Source organism: Salvelinus namaycush, chromosome 27, assembly GCF_016432855.1.
Source record: "Salvelinus namaycush isolate Seneca chromosome 27, SaNama_1.0, whole genome shotgun sequence".
NCBI lineage: Eukaryota > Metazoa > Chordata > Actinopteri > Salmoniformes > Salmonidae > Salvelinus > Salvelinus namaycush.
In genome coordinates, this window is record NC_052333.1 from 35,365,272 (window position 1) to 35,390,495 (window position 25,224).

At 42.7% G+C, this 25,224-nt stretch overlaps 1 protein-coding gene across 3 annotated transcripts in view; it reads right to left on the reverse strand.

Annotated features, from left to right (window-relative positions):
• LOC120022806 (probable ATP-dependent RNA helicase ddx6) overlaps positions 1 to 24,679 on the reverse strand; it is a 51,994-nt gene extending 27,315 nt beyond the window's left edge. Inside the window, exons 1-10 of one of the 3 annotated variants that reach the window (XM_038966806.1) lie at positions 24,560 to 24,670; positions 23,746 to 23,830; positions 22,590 to 23,564; positions 22,355 to 22,418; positions 22,137 to 22,241; positions 21,629 to 21,758; positions 18,861 to 19,007; positions 13,297 to 13,391; positions 12,846 to 12,968; positions 1,773 to 1,901 (exon numbers count right to left, since the gene is read on the reverse strand). In XM_038966806.1, coding sequence (XP_038822734.1) covers positions 1,773 to 1,901; positions 12,846 to 12,968; positions 13,297 to 13,391; positions 18,861 to 19,007; positions 21,629 to 21,758; positions 22,137 to 22,241; positions 22,355 to 22,418; positions 22,590 to 22,777 — 981 coding nt within the window. In that variant the 5' untranslated portion in view covers positions 22,778 to 23,564; positions 23,746 to 23,830; positions 24,560 to 24,670. Of the gene's footprint in view, positions 1 to 1,772; positions 1,902 to 12,845; positions 12,969 to 13,296; positions 13,392 to 18,860; positions 19,008 to 21,628; positions 21,759 to 22,136; positions 22,242 to 22,354; positions 22,419 to 22,589; positions 23,565 to 23,745; positions 23,831 to 24,559 lie in introns of all 3 variants that reach the window. The other 2 variants (XM_038966805.1, XM_038966807.1) reach the window with 2 other exon arrangements.
• Between the last annotated feature and the right edge of the window lie 545 nt (positions 24,680 to 25,224).

Genomic DNA, 25,224 nt, shown 5'->3' on the forward strand with positions numbered 1-25,224 from the left:
TGTGTGCGCGGGCCAGCAGTTGTGTGTGTGTGTGTGTGCGCGGGCCAGCAGTTGTGTGTGTGTGTGTGTGCGCGGGCCAGCAGTTGTGTGTGTGTGTGTGTGCGCGGGCCAGCAGTTGTGTGTGTGTGTGTGTGCGCGGGCCAGCAGCTGTGTGTGTGTGTGTGTGTGCGGGCCAGCAGTTGTGTGTGTGTGTGTGTGTGTGCCAGCAGTTGTGTGTGTGTGGGCCAGCAGTTGTGTGTGTGTGTGTGTGGGCCAGCAGTTGTGTGTGTGTGTGTGTGTGCGGGCCAGCAGTTGTGTGTGTGTGTGTGTGTGCGGGCCAGCAGTTGTGTGTGTGTGTGTGTGTGCGGGCCAGCAGTTGTGTGTGTGTGTGTGTGTGTGTGCCAGCAGTTGTGTGTGTGTGTGTGTGTGTGCCAGCAGTTGTGTGTGTGTGGGCCAGCAGTTGTGTGTGTGTGTGTGTGGGCCAGCAGTTGTGTGTGTGTGGGCCAGCAGTTGTGTGTGTGTGTGTGTGTGTGTGTGTGTGTGTGTGTGTGTGTGTGTGTGTGTGTGTGTGTGTGTGTGTGTGTCAGCAGTTGTGTGTGTGTGTGTGCGCAGTTGTGCGCGCACGTGGGCCAGCAGTTGTGCGCGCGCATGCGCGCGTAGGCCAGCATTTGTGTGTGTGTGCGTGGGCCAGCAGTTGTGCGCGCGTGGGCCAGCAGTTGTGTGCGCGCGTGCGTGGGCCAGCAGTTGTGTGCGCGCGTGCGTGGGCCAGCAGTTGTGTGCGCGCGTGCGTGGGCCAGCAGTTGTGTGCACACACGTGGGCCAGCAGTTGTGTGTTGTAGATGTGTGGTTGTGCTCAGTAGTTCTGTAGGTGTGTGGTCAGTAGATGTGGTCAGTAGTTCTGTGGTTCAGTAGGTGTGTGGTGCTGTAGATGTGGTCTGACTAGTGTGTGGTGCTGTAGATGTGGTCAGTAGTTGTGTGGTGGTCAGTAGGAGTGTGGTTGTGCTCAGTAGATGTGTGGTTCAGTAGATGTGTGGTTCAGTAGATGTGTGGTTCAGTAGATGTGTGGTTCAGTAGATGTGTGGTTCAGTAGATGTGTGGTTCAGTAGATGTGTGGTTCAGTAGATGTGTGGTTCAGTAGATGTGTGGTTCAGTAGATGTGTGGTTCAGTAGTTGTGTGGTTCAGTAGTTGTGTGGTTCAGTAGATGTGTGGTTCAGTAGATGTGTGGTTCAGTAGATGTGTGGTTCAGTAGATGTGTGGTTCAGTAGATGTGTGGTTCAGTAGATGTGTGGTTCAGTAGATGTGTGGTTCAGTAGTTGTGTGGTTCAGTAGTTGTGTGGTTCAGTAGATGTGTGGTTCAGTAGATGTGTGGTTCAGTAGTTGTGTGGTTCAGTAGATGTGTGGTTCAGTAGATGTGTGGTTCAGTAGATGTGTGGTTCAGTAGATGTGTGGTTCAGTAGATGTGTGGTTCAGTAGATGTGTGGTTCAGTAGATGTGTGGTTCAGTAGATGTGTGGTTCAGTAGATGTGTGGTTCAGTAGATGTGTGGTGGTGGGTGGGTAAAGTAGAGGTAAAGAAAATGCATGCGCACAACGTGATCCGAACACGCACAGAAGCGTCGGGACCTTTAGTCCCGGGGAAAAAAGGTCCGGGAAAAGTCAGATCTGCAGCCACGGCCTTGAAAGATTGTCAAACTCATTACTACCGATGGTAATAAAGGTTGACTGTAAAGGCTTTGTGGTACACTAACCTGTGCCCACATACCAGACTACATGTTCAATGTTTTCAAGGCTTACCCGCGAGAAGAGCGTGTTGAGACAGTGGACTTTTTGTCTCTCAGTGACGTAGGCGTAGTACTGGGTGATGCCCTTCAGAGTCAGCTCCTCCATCAGGTTGATCTCATAGGGCTTCTGCAGGTGCTTGGCCTGGTGGAGAGGGAGCAGAAAGGGAGGAGAGTGTGATGACAGGAAGGGTGGACAAGCAAAGAGAAAAAAGGAGGAGAGAGGGTTATTGAAGTGCCCGGAGTAAATCAATGCTAGGATAACTACACGTGTGCATGGGCGCACACACACGGCTAGACCCTTGCAGCAACTTAAGACGAAACGGACAGCCTTTCTTGCATGCAACCAAGAGGAAGGTAAAACCCTGCAGAGGACAGTAAAACAACACATAGCCCAAGCTAAGGACAACTACAAAAAGAGAGTGGAGAAAAAAATGCTCCACACAGGGAACCTCAGGCAGGCCTGGCAAACCTTATCGGGCAAGTCAAGAAGAAAACCCAAGAGAAAAACAAAAGGACGAGGAATAGTTTGTCAATGAACTCAACACGTTTTACTGTCGTTTTGATAATCAGGACTTCTCCACTAACAGAAAGCCTGAGGGAACAACCAGGCATTGGATGGAGAAAACCGCCGAGGTGGTGGCGAGACGAGTTATATCCAATAAAGCGACTGGAGCAGACAAAATCAAGGGACGGCTACTGAAGGAATGCGTAGACGAGCTGGCAGACATCTTCTGCACTCTCTTTAGCACTACAACAGCCTGGCCTTTCAGCCTTTAAGTACCTGCTAGAGAACGTTGCCATGCGTCCCCCTTCAGCATATGCATCAGACGCTTAATCAACTCGCAAGGTACGCAAACATGAACACCAACGCTCGATAAATGGCGCATAAACTATTGTCAAGGATAAATTGCATGAATAAATATCAACAAAAAACATGTTATGTATTTGTATAGATTGTATAATTATATAAAACGTATCCTTGACAAAATAGGCCTATAGCCGATTTTTCATTTCCCTCGCAATGAAAACATTAGCGCAATCCTTTTGATCAACTTTATTTATCCGTTGGCAACGGCCACTGATGTTTGATTTTGTAATTACATTTTTTTTTGAAAAGTTCATTTATTTTACACTACTCGTTTGTCAGAATCTTAAAATCACAAACATAAGTGTTTAGAGCCTATTTATCCTTTTTTAATAACAAAAAATATATATATATTCCCGACTTAACCCCCCAAGACAATGTGCTGTAGGATGTTGGTACCCAATCAGGTGCTAATACGTCTCTCTCCTCACTGAATGAATTGCAAATGGATAACAATTGTGTACCTTACTTCACAATTGAACTTAAATTGTTAATAATTTTACCATGCAGGTTGATGCCATTCTCATTTACATTTTACTTTGTAAAAATAAGCTATTACAGGACTGTTTTATTTACTGTAAACAAAAACATGTTATATGTTGCAGTAGACTTTTAGAATAATGCAAAACATATCCTTGACTATACAATTTTTTGCGTGGGAAACAAATGATGCCATTCAGTATGCAAAGCTGGCCCATCGAAACTACACCTAAACTCATTTCACACGAGCTAGACAAGATTAAATAGTCAATCTGACAAGTGACAATATTAGGCCTATCAGTTGTCAAATTGTACTTGAAGAGATGGGCGCAACTTGTAATTTACAGATGCAGGGAAAGGAGTATCACTTCAGAGTCATATGCAGGTAAAATAGTTCTAGTGTTAACAGCGCCTTCTCAGAACACATGGTTCCCTCACTCTGGAAGACCTGAGATCCGACCAGATCCAGCAGAGCTGAATGACTATCATCCTGTGGTGTCAAAGTCAGTCGTTGTGAAGTGCCTTGAGCGCTTGATATTCAAGTGTCAGGTCTCATGTGGAAGGAGCTCTTGGACCAATGCGGTTTGCATATCAGGAAGAAGGATGAAGAAGGAGGATGCAGTCCTGACGTTGTTGCGCAGCACCATGAAATACCTGGAGGACTCACCAACGTGTGCATCCTTTTCCTGGGCTTCTCCTCGGCATGTAGCCTCACCTGTTACAAACTCCACCACCTACAGATGGAACCCAGCATTACCTTGTGGGTGCTGGACTGGGGGCTGTATGTCAAGTTCAACAACATCCCTCTGTGTACATCTACCCGTTGCCCCTCAAGGAACTGGCATCTCTCAAGTGCTATTTGCCATATACACCAATGACGTGAGAGGCTCCGACAGGGACTGCTTGGCAGTGAAATATACAGATGACACAGCACTTGTCGACCTCAGATGACTCAATGCATTTCCAAATAGAGGTAAACAGGGTTCATGACTGGTGCAACAACTACTATGTTACACTAAACATCAACAAAACAAGTGCACAATCATTTCCGGAGGAAGGCAGATCAAATGAGCCGCCTAGTCCTGGGAGGTGAAGCGGTAGAGCAGGTACCTGTGAACCATCATGTACAACACACTCTTAATGCAAACACTCAGAACATCAATAAACAAAATGCCAATAACTGAATGTCAACACCACAATAGTCTCCAACTACACTGAACAAAAATATAAAAAACGCAACATGTAAAGTGTTGGTCCCATGTTTTGGGCTCTCGAGTGGCGCAGCGGTCTAAGGCACTGCATCTCAGTGCTAGAGGAGTCACTACACACCCTGGTTCGATTCCAGGCTGTATCACAACCGGCCGTGATTGGGAGTCCCATAAGGGAAGCGCACAATTGGCCCAGTGTCATCCAGGTTTGGCCAGTGTAATCAGTCATTGTAAATAAGAATTTGTTCTTAACTGACTTGCCTAGGTAAATAAAAGGTTAAAAAATATATATATTTCATGAGCTGAAATAAAAGATACCAGAAATGTTCCATACGCACCAACAGCTTATTTCATTCACATTTTGTTCACACATTTGTTCTCAATCCTGTTAGTGAGCATTTCCCCTTTGTCAAGATAAATCAATCCACCTGACAGGTGTGGCATATCAAGAAGCTGATTAAACAGCATGAACATTCCACAGGTGCACCTTGTGCTGGGTACAATAAAAGGCCACTCTACAATGTACAGTTGTCACACAACACAATGCCACAGATGTCTCAAGTTGAGGGAGTGTGCAATTGGCAGGCTGACTGCAAGAAAGTCCAAAAAAGCCGTTGCCAGAGAATTCAATGTTAATTTCTCTACCATAAGTGACTCAAACGTCATTTCAGAGAATTTCGCAGTATGTCCAACCGGCCTCACAACCGCTGACCATGTGCAACCACACCAGCCCAGGACCTCCACATCTGGCTTCTTTACTTGCAAGGTAGTCTGTGTGGGTGGCTGATCTCAGCTGATGAAACTGTGGGTTTGCACAACCAAAGAATTTCTGGACAAACTGTCAGAAACAATCTCAGGGAAGCTCATCTGCGTGCTCGTTGTCCTCACCAGGGTCTTGATCTGACTGCAGATCGGCATCTTAACCAACTTCAGAGGGCAAATGCTCCCCCACCCTCGATGACCACTGGCAGCTGGAGTAGTGTGCTCTTCACAGATAAATCCCAGTATCAATTTGCAGTTGTCAGATAGCGTGTATGGCATTGTGTGGGCGAGCAGTTTGCTGGTGTCAACGTTGTGAACAGAGTGCCCCGTGGTGGCGTGGGGTTATGGTATGGGCAGGCATAAGCTACGGACAACAAACACAATTGCATTTTATAGATGGCCATTTTAATACAGAGATACCGTGACGGCATCCTGAGGCCCATTGACGTACCATTCATCCACCGCCATCACCTCATGTTTCAGCATGATAATACACAACCCCATGTCACAAGGATCTGTACACAATCCCTGGAAGCTGAAAATGTCCCAGTTCTTCCATGGCCTGCATACTCACCAGACATGTCACCCATTGAACATGTTTGGGACCCTCTGGATCGACGTGTACGACAGAGTGTTCCAGTTCACGCCAATGTCCTGCAATTTTGCAGAGCCAATGAAGAGTGGGACAACATTCCACAGGCCACAATCAACAGCCTGATCAACTCTATGCAAAGGAGATGCAGAGAGTGGTGGTCACACTAGATACCGACTGGTTTTCTGATCCACGCCCCTACTTACAAAAAAATAAATACTTAAAAGTATTTGTGACCAACAGATGCATATGCATCTGCATACATGCATACATGCATACATTATTTCAGCTTTTATTTCTTTCATCACATTCCCAGTGGGTCAGAAGTTTACATACACTCAATTAGCACTTTGTAGCATTGCCTTTAAATTGTTGAACTTGGGTCAAATGTTTTTCGGGGGGAATTTTGGCCCATACCTCCTGACAGAGCTGGTGTAACTGAGTCAGGTTTGTAGGCCTCCTTGCTCGCACACGCCTTTTCAGTTCTGCCCACAAATTTTCTATAGGATTGAGGTCAGGGCTTTGTGATGGCCACTCCAATACCTTGACTTTGTTGTCCTTAAGCCATTTTGCCACAACTTTGGAAGTATGCTTGGGGTCATTGTCCATTTGGAAGACCCATTTGCGACAAAGCTTTAACTTCCCGACTGATGTCTTGAGATGTTGCTTCAATATATCCACAATTTTCTTTCCTCACGATGCCATCTATTTTGTGAAGTGCACCAGTCCCTCCTGAGGGCAAAGCACCCCGACAACATGATGCTGCCACCTCCGCGCTTCACGGTTGGGATGGTGTTCTTTGGCTTGCAAGCCTCCCCCTTATTCCTCCAAACATAACAACGGTCATTACGGACAAACAGTTCTATTTTTGTTTCATCAGACCAGAGGACATTCCTCCAAAAAGTACAATCTTTGTCCCCATGTGCAGTTGCAAACCGTAGTCTGGCTTTTTTACGGCGGTTTTGGAGCAGCAGCTTCTTCCTTGCTGAGCGGCCTTTCAGGTTATGTCGATATAGGACTCGTTTTACTGTGGATATAGATACCTTTGTACCCGTTTCCTCCAGCATCTTGATTTGCACTTTTCGCACCAAAGTACGTTCATCTCTTGGGGACAGAACACGTGTCCTTCCTGAGCGGTATGACGGCTGCTTGGTCCCATGGTGTTCATACTTGCGTACTATTGTTTGTACAGATAAACGTGGTAACTTCAGGCGTTTGGAAATTGCTCCCAAGTATGAACCAGACTTGTGGAGGTCTACAATTTCTTTTCCTGAGGTCTTGGCTGATTTCTTTTGATTTCCCCATGATGTCAAGCAAAGAGGCACTTAGTTTGAAGGTAGGCCTTGAAATACATCCACAGGTACACCTCCAATTGACTCAAATTATGTCAATTAGCCTATCAGAAGCTTCTAAAGCCATGAAATAATTTTTGGGAATTTCCCAAGCTATTTAAAAAGGCACAGTCAACTTAGTGTATGTGCAATTCTGACCCAGTGAAATAATCTGTCTGCAAACAATTGAAAATGGAAAATGACTGTGTCATGCACAAAGAAGATGTCCTAACCGACATGCCAAAAATATAGTTTGTTAACAAGAAATTTGTGGAGTGGTTGAAAAACGACTTCAACTGTGTCTATTTCACTAGCCACATTGGCGGGTGTTCAGGGTTCCAAAGTGCAAGCATGTCACCAGCATTTGTGAATAAAAATGGTCACGTACGATCAAATTTAAAGAAAAAAAACAGTACCAGTCCAAAGTTTGGACACACCTACTCATTCAAGGGTCTCTTTATTTTTACTATTTTCTACATTGTAGAATAATAGTGACGACAAAACTATGAAAGAACACATGGAATCACGTAGTAACCAAAAAAAAGTGTTAAATCAAAATAAATATTTGAGATTCTTCAAAGTAGCCACCTTTTTCCTTGATGACAGCGTTGCACACTTGGCATTCTCTCAACCAGCTTCACATAGAATGCTTTTCCAACAGTCTTGAAGGAGTTCCCACATATGATGAGCACCTGTTGACTGCTTTTCCAACTCATCCCAAACCGTCAATTGCGTTGAGATTGGTTGACCGGAGGCCAGGACATCTGATGCAGCACTCCATTACTCTCCTTCTTGGTCAAATAACCCTTACACAGCCTGGAGGTGTGTTGGGTCATTGTCCTGTTGAAAAACAAATGATAGTCCCACTAAGCACAAACAAGACGGCATGGCGTATCACTGCAGAATGCTGTTAGCCATGCTGGATTAGCGTGCCTTGAATTCAACAACAAATCAATGTCACCAGCAAAGCACCCCCACACCTCCCCCTCCATGCTTTCTGGTGGGAACAACACATGCAGATATCATCCGTTCAACTACTCTGCGTTTGAATCATCAGACCAAAAGGACAGAGTTCCACCGGTCTAATGTCCATTGCTCGTGTTTCCTGGCCCAAGCAAGTCTCGTCTTCTTATTGGCGTCCTTTAGTGGTGGTTTTATTTGCAGCAATTCGACCATGAAGGAGCGATTCACGCAGTCTCCTCTGAACAGTTTATGTTGAGATGTGTCTTGTTACTTGAACGTCAAGCATTTATTTGGGCTGCAATCTGAGGTGCAGTTAACTCTAACAAACGTATCCTCTGCAGCAGAGGTAACTCTGGGTCTTCCTTCCCTGTGGCGGTCCTCATGATAGCCAGTTTCATCATAGTGCTTGATGGTTTTTGCGACTGCAGTTTTCCTGATTGACTGACCTTCATGTCTTAAAGTAATGATTGACTGTTGTTTCTCTTTGCTTATTTGAGCTGTTCTTGCCATAATATGGGACTTGGTATTTTACCAAATAGGGCTATCTTCTGTAACCCCCCTACCTTGTCACAACACAACTGATTGGCTCAAAACGCATTAAGATGGAAAGAAGTTCCACAAATGTACTTTTAACAAGACACACCTGTTAATTGAAATGCATTCCAGGTAGAGGTCGACCGATTAAATCGGCATTAATTAGGGACGATTTCAAGTTCTCTTAAGTCGGTAATCTGCATTTTTGGACGCAGATTATGGCCAATTACATTGCAATCCACGAGGAGACTGCGTGGCAGGCTGACCACCTGTTACGCGAGTGCAGCAAGGAGCCAAGGTAAGTTGCTAGCTAGCATTACACTTATCTTATAAAAAAACAAACTTAACATAAATCACTAGTTAACTACACATGGTTGATGATATTAATAGTTTAACTAGCTTGTCCTGCATTGCATATAATCAATGCGGTGCCTGTTCATTTATCATCGAATCACAGCCTACTTCGCCAAACGGGTGATGATTTAACAAAAGCGCATTCGCGAAAAAATGCAAAATCATTGCACCAATGAACCTAACTATTAACATCAATAACTTTATTAAAATCAATACACAAGTATATTTTTGTAAACCTGCAAATTTAATTTATTTATTTTAATGTTAGCGGGCAATATTAATAAGGTGAATTGTGCCGCTTCGCTTGCGTTAAGTGCAAACAGAGTCAACGCTTCGCGTTCTTAGTAAACTATGCAGTATTTGATTTTTTGAATGTATTATTACTTACACTGTTACCCCAGGAAATCTTAAGTCTTATTACATACAGCCGGGACAAACTACTGGATATAAGAGCAACGTCAACTTACCAACATTACGACCAGGAATACAACTTTCCCGAAGTGAATCCTCTGTTTAGACCACCACCCAGGACAATGGATCGGATCCCAGTAGGCGACCCAAAACAACAGCGCCGCAGAAGGGGCAGACGGAGCGGTCTTCTGGTCAGGCTCTGTAGACGGGCACATCGCTCACGAGTATACTACTCGCCAGTGTCCAGTCTCTTGACAACAAGGTAGATGAAGTTCGAGCAAGGGTTGCCTTCCAGAGAGACATCAGAGAATGTAACATTCTCTGTTTCACGGAAACATGGCTCACTCGGGATACGTTATCAGATTCGGTACAGCCACCCGGTTTCTTCACACATCGCGCTGACAGAAACAAACATCTCTCTGGTAAGAAGAAGGACTTAAGATTTCCTGGGGTAACCGTGTATGCCTTATGATTAATGAGTTGTGGTGTGATCATAACAACATACAGGAACTCAAGTCCTTTTGTTCACCTGACCTATAATTCCTTACAATCAAATGCTGACCGCATTATCTACCAAGAGAATTCTCTTCGATTATAATCACAGTCGTGTATATCCCCCCAAGCAGACACCTCGATTGCCCTGAAAGAACTTCATTGGACTCTATGTAAACTGGAAACCACATATCCTGAGGCTGCATTTATTGTAGCTGGGGATTTTAACAAGACTAAACTGAAAACAAGGCTACCTAAATTTTAATCAGCATATCGAATGTGCGACCTGGGCTGGCAAAATTCTAGAACATTGCTACTAACTTCCGCGATGCATACAAAGCCATCCCTCGCCCTCCCTTTGGCAAATCTGACCACGTCTCCATTTTGTTGCTCCCAGCCTATAGACAGAAACTAAAACAGGAAACGCCCGTGCTCAGGTCTGTTCAAAGCTGGTCCGACCAATCTGATTCCACGCTTCAAGATTGCTTCGATCACGTGGACTGTGATATGTTCCGGATAGCCTCAGACAACAACATTGATGTATACGTTGATTCGGTGAGGGAGTTTATTAGAGTTTATTAGCAAGTGCATCATTGATGTTGTACCTACGGTGATTATTAAAACCTTCCCCAACCAGAAACCGTGGATTGATGGCAGCATTCGCGCAAAACAAAGCGAGAACCACTGCTTTTAATCAAGGCAAGGCTACCGGAAACATGACCGAACACAAACAGTGTAGCTATTCCCTCCGCAAGGCAATCAAACAAGCTAAGTCCCAGTATAGAGACAAAGTAGAGTCGCAATTCAACAGCTCAGACACGAGAGGTATGTGGCAGGGTCTACAGTCAATCACGGACTACAAAAAGAAAACCAGCCCCGTCGGGGACACCGATGTCTTGCTCCCAGACAAATTAAACAACTTATTTGCTCACTTTGAGGACAATACAGTGCCACTGACACGGCCCACTACCAAAACCTGACGGCTCTCATTCACCGCAGCCAACGTGAGTAAAACATTTAAACGTGTTAACCCTCGCAAGGCTGCCGGCCCAGACGGCATCCCTAGCCGCGTCCTCAGAGCATGCGCAGACCAGCTGGCTGGTGTGTTTACGGACATATTCAACCAATCCCTATCCCAGTCTGTTGTCCCCACATGGTTCAAGAGGGCCACCCACAGAATTTTACATAATTATGACATAACATTGAAGGTTGTGCAATGTAAACAGCAATATTTAGACTTAGGGTTGCCACCCGTTCGATAAAATACGGAACAGTTCCGTATTTCACCAAAAGAATAACGTTTTGTTTTCGAAATTATAGTTTCCGGATTTGACCATATTAATGACCAAAGGCTCGTATTTCTGTGTGTTTATTATATTATAAATAAATCTATGATTTGATATTTGATAGAGCAGTCTGACTGAGCGGTGGTAGGCAGCAGTAGGCTCGTAACCATTCATTCAAACAGCACTTTCCTGTGCTTGCCAGCAGCTCCTCGCAATGCTTGAAGCACAGCGCTGTTCATGACTTCAAGCATATCAACTCCCAAGATTAGGCTGGGAATTCTATAGTGCCTATAAGAACATCCAATAGTCAAAGGTATATGAAATACAAATGGTAGAGAGAGAAATAGTCCTATAATAACAACAACCTAAAGCTTCTTAACTGGGAATATTGAAGACTCATGTTAAAAGGAACCACCAGCTTTCATATGTTCATGTTCTGAGCAAGGATGGCACATATTGCACTTTTACTTTCTTCTCCAACACTGTTCCTGCATTATTTAAACCAAATTGAACATGTTTCATTATTTAATTGAGACTAAATAGATTTTATTTATGTATTAATTAAGTTAAAATAAGTCGTTATTACAAATATATAAAAAAATATATATATTTTATTAAATAAAATAAAATAAATATTTTTTAAATTAATCAGAATCTGCTTTTTTTGGTCCTCCAATAATCAGTATCGGTGTTGAAAAATCATAATTGGTCGACCTCTAATTCCAGGTGACTACCTCATGAAGCTGGTTGAGAGAACACCAAAAGTGTGCAAAGCTGTATTAATGGCAAAGGGTGGCTACTTTGAAGAATCTCAAATATAAAATATATTTTGATTTGTTTAACACTTTTTTGGTTACTACATGATTCCACGTGTGTTATTTCATAGTTATGTCTTCACTGTTATTCACAATGTAGAATATAGTAGAAATAAAGAAAAACCCTGGAATTAGCAGGTGTCCAAACTTTTGACTGGTACTGTAAATGCTACAGTAGCGGTCTAAAGTATTTCCACCATTTTGTTTCATAGCTGGTAAATTAAATCACACAAAGTCAAAGAACTATTTTGTTCACAAGCTAGGTTGTTTTTCTATGCTCGAGTTTCAACTGCTGGGAAAGAGATGACAACGCTTCTACTTGTCAGGATCAATCTCACAGACATGACTTGAGTCGCGCGAACCTCCCGCATTTAAAAGGGCAGGTCAACATTTGTCTCATCTGTTCTATTTTGGTTTAAAGACTCAGGTCATAATACATGAAATTAAACAATATACTACATTACTTCTTACTAGTAATATATTTATTGTTTTAGGAACTTTACAAAGAACCATCCTTTTTTTATGTTTTGTTGGTGTAATTTTAGAGCGACTGAAGGACAAAAAAAAATGTTTTATACTACTAACGCATTTCGCATTTATATTTGTGTTCAATGTACTACACCTGCCATTTCGAGAGTGTGCCGACTTTGTTTCCTGGCCTGGTACGGTGGGCTGTCAGTGGCTAATAAGGGTAACCTCAAGCAAACTGTGAACCTGGGGTCGAAGCTCTGTGGGTTGCAGTGCAGGGAGCTTCAGGGCCTCTGATAAACGGGCAAGGGAGAAGGCCAAGCGCATCAGATGACCCCACACACAACCTTGCCCAAAGTTCTGAGCTGCTGCTCTCCGGAAGGGGATCAAGGGTAACACTGTTCAGCAAGAATAGCAACATTTCCATGTAAATGGACAATAAAGTATATTTTATCGTTACGGAATAGCAGAACAGAATGGCCTGTTGGTGATACCACATGGCTGCCAACATGTGGCACTACTCACCATGAACTTCTGCACGCTGATGGGGAAGGTGGCAGAGTAGAGTAGGATCTGACGGCCCTTGGCCAGGAAGCTGATGATATCCTCGATGAGCACTACAAAGTCCTGAGACAGCAGCTTGTCCGCCTGAGAAGAGAAAACATTCAAATGGAGCATTAGCAGAGTCACACAGTATTCTAAAAAAAAGTATGTTTTAATCGTGTATTTCTATTCATTTGCTACTACTGGTATGTAATTTACATTTGGCACTGGTTGCCGGGGAAATGTTACATGTAGCTCCTTTAACCTCTTTGGTAGGTTGATGAACCAGACGAGATTTGAAGGCCCTGATGAAGAATAGTGAGTGGCTCGTAACAAAATAGATCAAGAGGACTGATTCTCTGTAGTCATCTACAGTAGTTGATTACAGTCAGTGGCTGATGGACTCAGGTACCACATGTATTTACACACTAACCTCATCCATCACCATCATTTGGACTCTATCCACTTTGGCCACGCCCTTCTTTATCAAGTCTAGGATCCTGCCGGGTGTGGCTATGACCACATGCACTGAGAAAGAATCAGAAACACCACCGTTACAGATATGGCATTGTGTACAGCTTTGAGGTTTTGTGACTTGTTAGTATTGTACAGTGTGGTCTGAAATGATTGACACCCTTGATGAAGATGAGAAAAAATGACTATCAAATAAATTATTCAAATACGGAGCTACGCTATATACAGTTGAAGTCGGAAGTTTAAATACATTTAAACTCAGGTTTTTCACTATTCCTGACACTTAATCCCAGTAAAAATTCCCTGTCTTAGGTCAGTTAGGATCAGCACTTTATTTTAAGAATGTGAAATGTCAGAATAATAGTAGAGCGAATGATTAATTTAAGCTTTTATTTCTTTCATCACATTCCCAGTGGGTCAGAAGTTTATATACACTCAATTAGTATTTTGGAGCATTGCCTTTCAATTGTTTAACTTGGGTCAAATGTTTTGGGTAGCCTTCCACAAGCTTCCCACAATAAGTTGGGTGAATTTTGGCCCATTCCTCCTGACAGAGCTAGTGTAACTGAGTCAGGTTTGTAGGCCTCCTTGCTCACACACGCCGTTTCAGTTCTGCCCACAAATTATCTATAGGATTGATGTCAGGGCTTTGTGATGGCCACTCCAATACCTTGACTTTGTTGTCCTTAAGCCACAACTTTGGAAGACCCATTTGCGACCAAGCTTTGACTTCCTGACTGATGTCTTGAGACGTTACTTCAATATATCCACATAATTGTCCTCCTCACGATGCCATCTATTTTGTGAAGTACACCAGTCCCTCCTGCAACAAAGCACTCCCACAACATGATGCTGCCACCCCTGTGCTTCACGGTTTGGATGTTGTTCTTCAGCTTGCAAGCCTTTTTCCTCCAAACATAATGATGGTCATTATGGCCAAACAGTTCTATTTTTGTTTCATCAGACCAGAGGACATTTCTCCAAAAAGTATGATCTTTGTCCCCATGTGCAGTTGCAAACCGTAGTCTGGCTTTTTATGGAGGTTTTGGAGCAGTGGCTTCTTCCTTGCTGAGCGGCCTTTCAGGTTATGTCGATATAGGACTTGTTTTACTGTGGATATATACACTTTTGTACCCGTTTCCTCCAGGATCTTCACAAGGTCCTTCGCTGTTGTTCTGGGATTCAATAGCACTTTTCGCACCAAAGTACGTTCATCTCTAGGAGACAGAACGCATCTCCTTCCTGAGCGGTATGACGGCTGCATGGTCCCATGGTGTTCATACTTGCGCACTATTGTTTGTACAGATGAACGTGGTAACTTTAGGCATTTGGAAATTGCTCCCAAGGATGAACCAGACTTGTGGAGGTCTACAATTATCTTTCTGAGGTCTTGGCTGATATCTTTTGCTTTTCCCAGGATGTCAAGCAAAGAGTTTGAAGGTAGGCCTCGAAATACATCCACAGGTACACCTCCAATTGACTCAAATGATGTCAATTAGCCTATCACAAGCTTCTAAAGCCATGACATAATTTTCTGGAATTTCCCAAGCGGTTTAAAGGCACAGTCAACTTAGTGTATGTAAACTTCTGACCCACTAGAATTGTGATAGTGAATTTTAAGTTAAATAATCTGTCTGTAAACAATTGTTGGAAAAATGACTTGTGTCATGCACAAAGTAGATGTCCTAACCGACTTGCCAAAACTATAGTTTGTTAACTTCACTAGGGTAGGGGGCAGCATTCGGAATTTTGGATGAAATGCATGCCCAAATTAAACTGCCTGCTTCTCGGGCCCAGAAGATATGACATGCATATAACTGGTAGACTTGGAGAGAAAACACTCTAAAGTTTCTAAAACTGTTAAAATAGTGTCTGAGTATAACAGAACTGATTTGGCAGGCGAAAACCTGAGAAAAATCCATTCAGGAAGTAGTTTTTTTTTGGTTTTGTAGTTTTCTATTCAATGCTATTACAGTATCCATTGACTTAGGACTCAAATTGCAGTTTCTATGCCTTCCACTAGATGTCAACAGTCTTCAGAATTTTTTTCAGGCTTGTATTCTGAAAAATGAAGAAGTAAGAGCAGTCGGAATGAGTGGACCCTAAAGTGTCACAGAGCTTTTTCATGCGCGAGACTGAGAGAGTGCCTTTCTTGTTTACCTTTTAAAATTTTAAAAACATTTTTACCCCCTTTTCTCCCCCATTTTCGTGGTATGCAATTGCTAGTAATTACTATCTTGTCTCATCGCTACAACTCCCGTACGGGCTCGGGAGAGACGAAGGTCGAAAGCCATGCGTCCTCCGAAACACAACCCAACCAAAACGCACTGCTTCTTAAGACAGAGCGCGTACAACCCGGAAGCCAGCCGCACCAATGTGTCGGAGGAAACACCGTGCACCTGGCTCCCTTGGTTAGCGCGCACTGCGCCCGGCCCGCCACAGGAGTCGCTGGTGCGCGATGTCTTCCTGTTTTGACTACGTTTGAGCCTGTGGATTACTGAAGAAAACGCTAACAAAACTGAGGTTTTTGGATATAAAGAGACTTTATCGAACAAAAGGAACATTTATTGAGTAAATGAATGTCTCCTGAGTGCAACCATATGAAGATCATCAAAGGTAAGGGATTCATTTTATCTCTATTTCTGACATGTGTAACTGTTCTACTTGACTGGCTACTGTTTGTAATGATTTGTCTAGTGGGCTATGGTCTCAAATAATTGTAAGGTATGCTTTCGCCGTAAAGCATTTTTAAAAATCTGACACCGTGGTTGGATTCACAAGTAGTTAATCTTTAAACCTATGTAAAATATGTTTTGTTTTCAGAATTTTTATAATGATTGAATTTGGCGCCCAGCAGTTTCACTGCCTGTTGAAGAGGTGGGACGCTACAGTCTCACGTGCCCAAGAGAGGTTAACAAGAAGATTGTGGAGTGGCTGAAAAACGAGATTTAATGACTCCAACCTAAGTGTATGTAAACTCCCGATTTCAACTGTACACAAACAGCGCATTCGTAAGTATTCAGACCCTTTTCCCAAATTTTGTAACGTTACAGCCTTATTCTAAAATGTATCAAATTGTCCCACCCCCAATCAACCTCCACACAATATCAAAGAAAAAAAGTCTGAGCACAGGCTCAAAATGGCCAGAAACAAGTAACTTTCTTCTGAAACACATCAGTCTATTCTTGTTCTGAGAAATGAAGGCTATTCCATGCGAGAAATTGCCAAGAAACTGAAGATCTCATACAACGCTGCGTACTACTCCCTTCACAGAACAGCGCAAACTGGCTCTAACCAGAATAGAAAGAGGAGTGGGAGGCCCTGATGCACAACTGAGCAAGATGACAAGTACATTAGTGTCTAGTTTGAGAAACAAACGCCTCACAAGTCTTCAACTGGCAGCTTCAAAAAATAGTACACGCAAAACACCAGTCTTAACGTCAAAAGTGAATAAGCGACTCCGGTATGCTGGCCTTCTAGGCCATTTTGAGCCTGTAATCGAACCCACAAATGCTTATGCTCCAGATACTCAACTAGCCTAAAGAAGGCCGGTTTAATTACTTATTTAAATCAGAACAACAGTTTTCAGCTGTGTGAACATAATTGAAAAAGGGTTTTCTAATGATCAATTAGCCCTTTAAAATGATAAACCTGGATTAGCTAACAACGTGCCATTGGAACAGAGGAGTGATGTTGCTGATAATGGGCCTCTGTATGCCTATGTAAACTCAGCAAAAAAATAAACGTCCCTTTATCAGGACCCTGTCTTTCAAAGAATTTGTAAAGATCCAAATAACTTCACAGATCTTCATTGCAAAGGATTTAAACACTGTTTCCCATGCTTGTTCAATGAACCATAAACAATTCATGAACATGCACCTGTGGAACGGTCGTTAAGACACGCACAGCTTACAGACGGTAGGCAATTAAGGTCACAGTTATGAAAACTTAGGACACTAAAGAGGCCTTTCTACTGACTCTGAAAAAGGCCCCGTGTGGCTCAGTTGGTAGAGCATGGCGCTTGCAACGCCAGGGTTGTGGGTTCGATTCCCACGGGGGGCCAGTACAAAAAAAGTATGAATGTATGTACTTGTAAGTCACTCTGGATAAGAGCGTCTGCTAAATGACTTAAATGTAAATGTAAAAACACCAAAAGAAAGATGCCTGCCCAGGGTCCCTGCTCATCTGTGTGAACGTGCCTTAGGCATGCTGCAAGGAGGCATGAGGACTGCAGATGTGACCAGGGCAATAAATTCCAATGTCCGTACTGTGAGGCACCTAAGACAGCTCTACAAGAAGATAGTATGGACAGCTGATCATCCTCGCAGTGGCAGACCATGTGTAACAACACCTGCACAGGATCGGTACATCCGAACATCACACCTGCGGGACAGGTACAGGATGGCAACAACAACTGCCCGAGTTACACCAGGAACGCACATCTGTGCTCAGACTGTCCACAATAGGCTGAGAGAGGCTGGACTGAGGGCTTGTAGGTCTGTTGTAAGGCAGGTCCTCACCAGACATCACCGGCAACAACGCCGCCTATTGGCACAAACCCACCGTCGCCGGACAAGACAGGACTGGCAAAAAAGTGCTCTTCACTGACGAGTCGCGGTTTTGTCTCACCAGGGCTGATGGTCGGATTCGCGTTTATCGTCGAAGGAATGAGCGTTACACCGAGGCCTGTACTCTGGAGCAGGATCGATTTGGAGGTGGAGGTTCCGTCATGGTCTGGGGCGGTGTGTCACAGCATCATCGGACTGAGCTTGTTGTCATTGCATCATCGGAGGGTGAGGGCTAGGGCCATTCCCTGCAGAAATGTACGGGAACTTGCAGGTGCCTTGGTGGAACAGTGGGGTAACATCTCACAGCAAGACCTGGCAAATCTGGTGCAGTCCATGAGGAGGAGATGCACTGCAGTACTTAATGCAGCTGGTGGCCACATCAGATACTGGCTGTTACTTTTGATTTTGACCCCCCCTTTATTCAGGGACACATTATTCAATTTGTTAGTCACATGTCTGTGGAACTTGTTCAGTTTATGTCTCAGTTGTTGAATCTTTACATATTTACACATGTTAAGTTAACTGAAAATAAAAACACAGTTGACAGTGAGAGGACTTTTCTTTTTTTGCTGAGTTTAGATATTCCATTAAAATCAGCCGTTTCCATTTCCATTAGTCCTTTACAACATTAACAGTGTCTACACTGTACTTCTGATCAATTTGATGTTATTTTAAAAATGGACAAAAAAAAAAAAGAGCTTCTCTTTCAAAAACAAGGACATTTCTAAGTGACCTCAAACTTTTGAAAGGTAGTATACATACACACACGTAAAAATGTCTAAAAACCTATTTTGGCTTTGTCATTGTGGAGTACTGTGTGTAGATTAACGCTGTAACGTAACAAAACGTGGAAAATGTCAAGGGGTCTGAATACTTTCCAAATGCACTGCATTTATCGCAAGGTTCCATTGTTGGTATTTAGTAACCGAATGTGATGCTGCTGTTGGGTAATTACCAGTCTCGTCCAGGCGCATGATGTCATCTCGCAGGTTGGTGCCGCCCGTGGTGGCCATGACCTTCACGCCGCCCAGGTGCTTACTGATCTGGATACTGATCTGGCTAACCTGCAGGGCCAGCTCACGAGTGGGCACCATCACAATGGCTTGGGATTGGGGGAGAGGTATAGATAGTGCAAGTGTAAGACAATGTGGTGTGACAGAGTAGTAGAAGTATGGCTCCAGACAGCGACCATTTAGTCGCATTTTGCAACCCTTTGTTTGACTTGACTGTGTGAGTTAAACTGTCCAGTCAAGGTTCCCTCTAAGCACCAGACTGAACTTCTCAACTTTCTAGAGTTTTCCCCATTAACACTATCAACATACCGAAACAAAATTAACTATGCAATACCAAACATGCAAGACTAACTAGGCAAGACATTTTAATGTAGGCAGAACGTGTCGGAGTATGATTTTATTGCATTGACAGACTCAGCCCGTACTCTACACAGACCAGTGCGGTATAACCATCAGAGCTGCACTAGGCCTATATGCAAATAGACCATTGCCATATATGGATCTCAGCCATTTACCTTGAACTGTTTACAGCATGAGCAGTCGTGAATAGATGCGCTTGGTTTTAAGATGTGGCCACATGTACACATTTTGTTAATATTATTTGCTAGTTAGTGAGTTATTAGCCCAGTTATAGATTATTTGTAGTCAGCGATAGGGGAGTGATTCCTTCCTATAAGAGCACAAAATATGTACATTTCTAGACATCTTTGAAAAGCAAGTCAGGTAAAGAGCTTTTTTGTCTTAAAGTGGCAGTGCTGTATTTTCAGACAGGCTTGAATAAGCTAAGTAGCCAATAGGCAGACGGTAGCATAATTTGTCTGATTCTCTGTAATAATGGTATGGGAATAATAATGCATTTTATTTTGTAAAGTGGTTTCCTGCATCAAACATTTTCAGTCACCTCCTTGTCTGAAGGACAAGTGGATAAACAGGTTAATGTCAAGCCCTGCATGTTTTTTTTCAAAAGTCTCATGGAATGTAGGCCAACATTGAACACCACACATTTGCTGCTAATGTAGGCTGAATGATAGAACAGCTATTTCCATGTTAAAATGTTATGGGATGCATTTTCTCCATTGTTTTTGATGGTAGGCCACTCTGGTAGGCCTAGATTATGATCAAAAACACAAAGTAGCCTACTTGGCCACAGTGAAAACTAACTTAAAGCGGGTACAGCCTCAATGTTCACAGTAAACATGTGCTGAAGTTGAACAGAATTTCCGCAATGTTAAAGTTTGCCCTCAGCAGACCTGAAATTTGCTCAGTGCTGAAATTCTCTTGAGGGAACATTGTGTCCAGTGCTCCCATTTTTCATTGAAATATGACCTAGAATGACTTACAATGGTAGATAGGCATGTTAAAAAGGATATTTTCTGTGTTGTAATAGTTTGGGCATACCCCAACAGAATGGTGCGGGCATATACCAGTCAAACTATTAATACAAGTATCCCGCTGATTGGCCAGCTCATCCTCCTATTTAACTAGGCAGGTCAGAGAAGAACAAATTCTTATTTACAATGACGGCCTACCCCGGACGACGCTGGGCCAATTGTGCGCCACCCTATGGTACTCCCAATCATGGCCAGTTGTGACACAGCCTGGAATCGAACCAGGGTCTGCACTGAGATGCAGTGTCTTAGACCGCTGAGCCACTTGCCACTTGGGAGCCATCATACTCCATGAAGAAATAGCAAGCATTTTTTAAACAGTCTGATAAAAAATAATAATAATAACTCCTCAAACTTGTATAAGTATTTTTTTTCTCTTCAATGTATGCTTTGGCCACAAATATGAGTATAGGATGAGTCAACGACATTATCTGGGTAACAGAATACGAACTTTTAAAGTTAGATTTTCACTGGACAGTTACTTTAAATGTTTTATTTGTCGGTGAGAGCAGCCCATTCTACATGGTCGCCTCACTCAAACATGATTTGGCCAAGCAGTAAGTGCATTATGCTCATGATTCCTGTAACGAAAGTGTCTCCCCTGACGCTCTGCCTGTTTCCCTGGGGCCTGCTGCTGTGATGATCAACCCACTCTCCCTACCTCTCCCACTTTGCTCTAGGGGGAAAAAATACATTTTGATTGTATAACATTTAAAACTACAATTGCAGGAAAATATACTTGTCACAGTTGAAGAGAGGAGGTTCTCCGATTTCCGTAGGTATATTTTGTTATTTCTCAACTATTTTACAACCAAGATATTTGATATAGCTTTGGGATATGGAGTGTGCGAAATGCCCAGTGGCCATTACGAGAGCATGGGCCTGATTGGGTAGAAGGCTACGACTGCAAAGTTATTTTTAGGACATTCAAATGTACTGTTAAGCTTAATATGGCTACTACCAGTGGGTATTATATTTAACTTAGCTATCTAGCTAATGTGTTTTGAGTTTCCACTTGCTCATGTGGTGAATTGAACCCAAATAAAACATGCCTATAATTAGTGCACACAAATTCATCTATATTTGAACAGTAAAATGTAACAATAGCCTAATTGTCAACAATAACTGGATTAGGTTCTACATCAAAATATCTTGAATCACACATTCCTGCTTAAACATATTAGATGAAACATAACTTGAATACCTTTTCAGTAGTCTATAACACTTTTTAATAAAGCACTGTGAATGACATAAGACTGTTGTAGTAGAGACAAGTCGAGTATAACAGAAGGGAAAGCGGAACGTGAAGAGCCTTGACTCACCCTGTATATAGTCCTTCTTCAGGTCTATTCTCTCCAGCATGGGGATGAGGTAGGCCCCACTCTTCCCTGTTCCATTCTTGGCTCGGGCCAGGATGTCTCGTCCTGACAGGGCTATGGGAATGCTCTCCTCCTGAAAGTGACCAACTCTAGTTTAATGGAATTTTATCAAAAAATATCTAACTATAACAAACTACAAAAGCTAAGTCCAAAGACTTTATAACTCAGACGCAGTACGGGATCTTAAGCGCAACAAATTTGCAACATATTGTACACATTTTTGTGGGAGGTGACATATCACATGAAATGGATGACATAGTACACAAAAACAAAACGGGGGCCCGTTTTGGCTCGAGCACCACTTTCAAAACTACTGACTGAAATTATACAAAAGTTCTGGAGCATCTTTATAGGTTATAGGCATCAGAATCAGGAGCCGATTTACAGCAAGGGAATCCCCCAGTTTCAACAGGTGATCCTTGGGCAGAGACTCTCCCAGTGAGTGTCGTACCTGGATAGGGGAGGGCTTCTCCCAGCCCATCTCAAAGATGCCCATCAGGAGCTCCCGTTTCAGACAGTAGTCCTCAAACTCATTTCCCTTAGTGGACGTTACATCCTGGGACACGTCAAAAAAAAGGTTAGACAACAGAAGTAACAGACTTGATTAAAATGACACCGGGAAAATCCATGAGCTAGTGAAAAAGCATGCTGCATTGTACCCTGACTTACAGAGGTTCTGACCCTGGTGTCTTTGGGAGGGAGCTGTAGTCTCTTTTTCCAGTCATCTCCAAACCTGACAGAGCAGAAGAGGGCAATTAAAAGAACACCTGCACTACTGTTTTCTAAAACAAAACCTACTGGGTCATCACTTCTAAAACCTGGTATGAAGGTATAATAAACTATATGAGCAGAACACCATGTTTTCAGTCACTGGGTGAAACAGGGGTATGAGAGAAATGTGTACCTAATCCCAGTTCCCTCCTGGGCAGCACCAGCTTTCTGGGATGCACCTGTGGCCTCGTCTGACAGAGAGCCCAGGACGAGGGGTCCTGATTGGGGAGAAGCCGGTTTAGGCGGCCCCCTAAGCTGCCCGTTCTGCTTGTTCAGTCCCATGACGACAGGACCAAGGTTCTCTGTTCTGGCAGCTGCCATTTCCGCTTTCCTGTTTTTTTCTCAAAATATTAATATTTTCTACCCCTGTTTTTTTTTGCCCCCTTAAAAAAGCCTCTTCAAAAGTAGATGAGTCTAATAAAGCATTAACAAATATTATCTTGTTTTTTTTGTCCAAAGCTTTTACAACAGAAGTCTATTTATAGTTTTTACATATACATGTACGTGCAGTTCGGTCCCCTTCAACAGAGTTTACTGCCGTATGAAAAAAAATAGTATTTATACAAGAGCTCTCCCAAATGAAGAGATATATGCATTCAAATGCATAAATATACTGCACCTGCACACAATATAGAACATATGTGAACAAGGAGTTTAATTCCTGCAATAGAACTGCTAAGACAATTTGAAGCGGGGGAATAGCATCTGTAATATAATCTTTGTTCAAACGTTACATTTACATATTTGTATTTCCTTGTTTTCCGTCAAGTCCATTTGAATTGCTCAACATCGATGTCCTTTGTACAAATATTTCATCAAAATAATATGGTCCTTATTGTTCAACATTTGTTTGCCACTCTTTCTGTATATGTCCATCCACGTGTTAAAGTAGTTTCCTGATGTTGAAAATCAAACAAGGGTAACTGTAGTCCAAAAGCAACTCAGCTTTAAGTTCCCCTTGGGCTCCTTTCGGTCTGTCCCCTCTGCTCCAGGTCAGTCTCCTCCCTCTCTCAGCTCTTCTGTCAAAGTGTGCAGCTGTGTGTGTGTGTGTGTGTGTGTGTGCGTGTATTCAGCTCATTTCGTATGCAGCAACTCAAACCAGTGCCACCTGACAGGAAGAGGAAGAACTTGATTTTAGAAGTAAAGTCAGAGTGAATACTATATAAGCCCTAGACTTGCTTTAAAAACACATAATACAATGTAGAATAGATGCCCAAATGTTCTATTCAAATCCCCAACTACGTCATGTCAAAAATGCATTTGGCAGGCAGGCGCACAAGGTAAAATACCTTTTCTAGTGTTGGCTTGGTGGATCAGTCTGTAGTGTATTCCAACCAATTCGTGTATTGCATGAGCACAGATGAGTTGCCTACACTACAAGCAGTATGAGACCAGACAATAGGAGAGTAACGTTAGGCTATGTCGTCAACAATGTGGGACTCATAGCTACTTTATAGCCGTAATCACGTGCGAAGTTTGAAGTTACTTTGAGGAAATTAGCTAACGTTAGCTAGAAGCATCTGAACTTAAATGAAAGTTAATTGCAAATGTATGGACAACAAACACGCCACTGTCTTTAGCTAACTAACTAACATTAACGAACAACAGGGATGTCCTTATCGGCCAAATAAAGGTAAAAAGCCAGCTAATATTACCAGTCAGCTGTTAGCTAACTTACCTCAATTATGCCAACTGCAAAAAGTGATTCAAACCTAACTAATAGCGATTTGATGCTACAAAAGGCCATTCGTCTAGCCAACTTGAGGGGAAGATATTTAGTTAGCCAGTTAACTTATATTACTAGCTATCTAATGACGTTAGCCACTTATAGCTTTGACATAAACATGTAAGTTACGTTAGCTAGCTATCTGAATAATTTAAATACTAATTTAGTAAACTATCTAGGTATCGTTACATCACTGATGAAAGGGGTTATTATAAACTAACTAGTCAGATTAGTTAACTTGGATGGCTTGTGCATTGGGCTGTCGTTTTCCATGTCTGAATGTTAGCTGGCTGGCTAAATTATCTAGCTGACAAGCTAACGTCGACTTTATCAAATCTGTATAATGCAAATTTAATATAACACCACGTAGCACTCACCTTTCTCTCACTTTGATGTTATATATCATAAATGTTTGCGGCAGATCAATTACTTATGTTACTGTTAGATTAAATTCACTCCAAATAAAACGCTAATTCAACATGGTCTCCTCTTCTTCATCATCATCATCGCCTTCTTCTTCTATAATGTCATGGCGGTCCACAAACAAACGTTTAAAGTGCATGCCGCCACCTACTGTGCTGGAATGTCGATCAATCATGATCTGCCCAACTATGTACTACCATGAAAATAAAATTCTAAACCAAATAAATCCCTAACACCACCAATTACAGCACTTAACCTTTACATTGCTTCTACATTCATTCCGGTCCTTGACCCTCATCCTCCCACTCCATGTCATCAGATCTGACACCCATCTTGTTAGCATTCCAACACAGCTGTTGCTTCCCCAACTTTTTTCTCATTTTTGTCCGCACTACTCGCCACGATTTCCGATCTCCTACTTAAGACATTACTCTATCCCAGGGCTCTCTAACCCTGTTGTTGTTGATGTTGTTGTTGTTGTTCTTCTTCTTCTGAGGTTTAACGGCAGTTGGCATCCAATATGTTGCGTTACCGCCACCTACTAGACTGGAGTACAACTCCCTTGTACTTTGCTTGAAAAATAAATAAATAAACAAACAAACAAATACCCTACCATCTA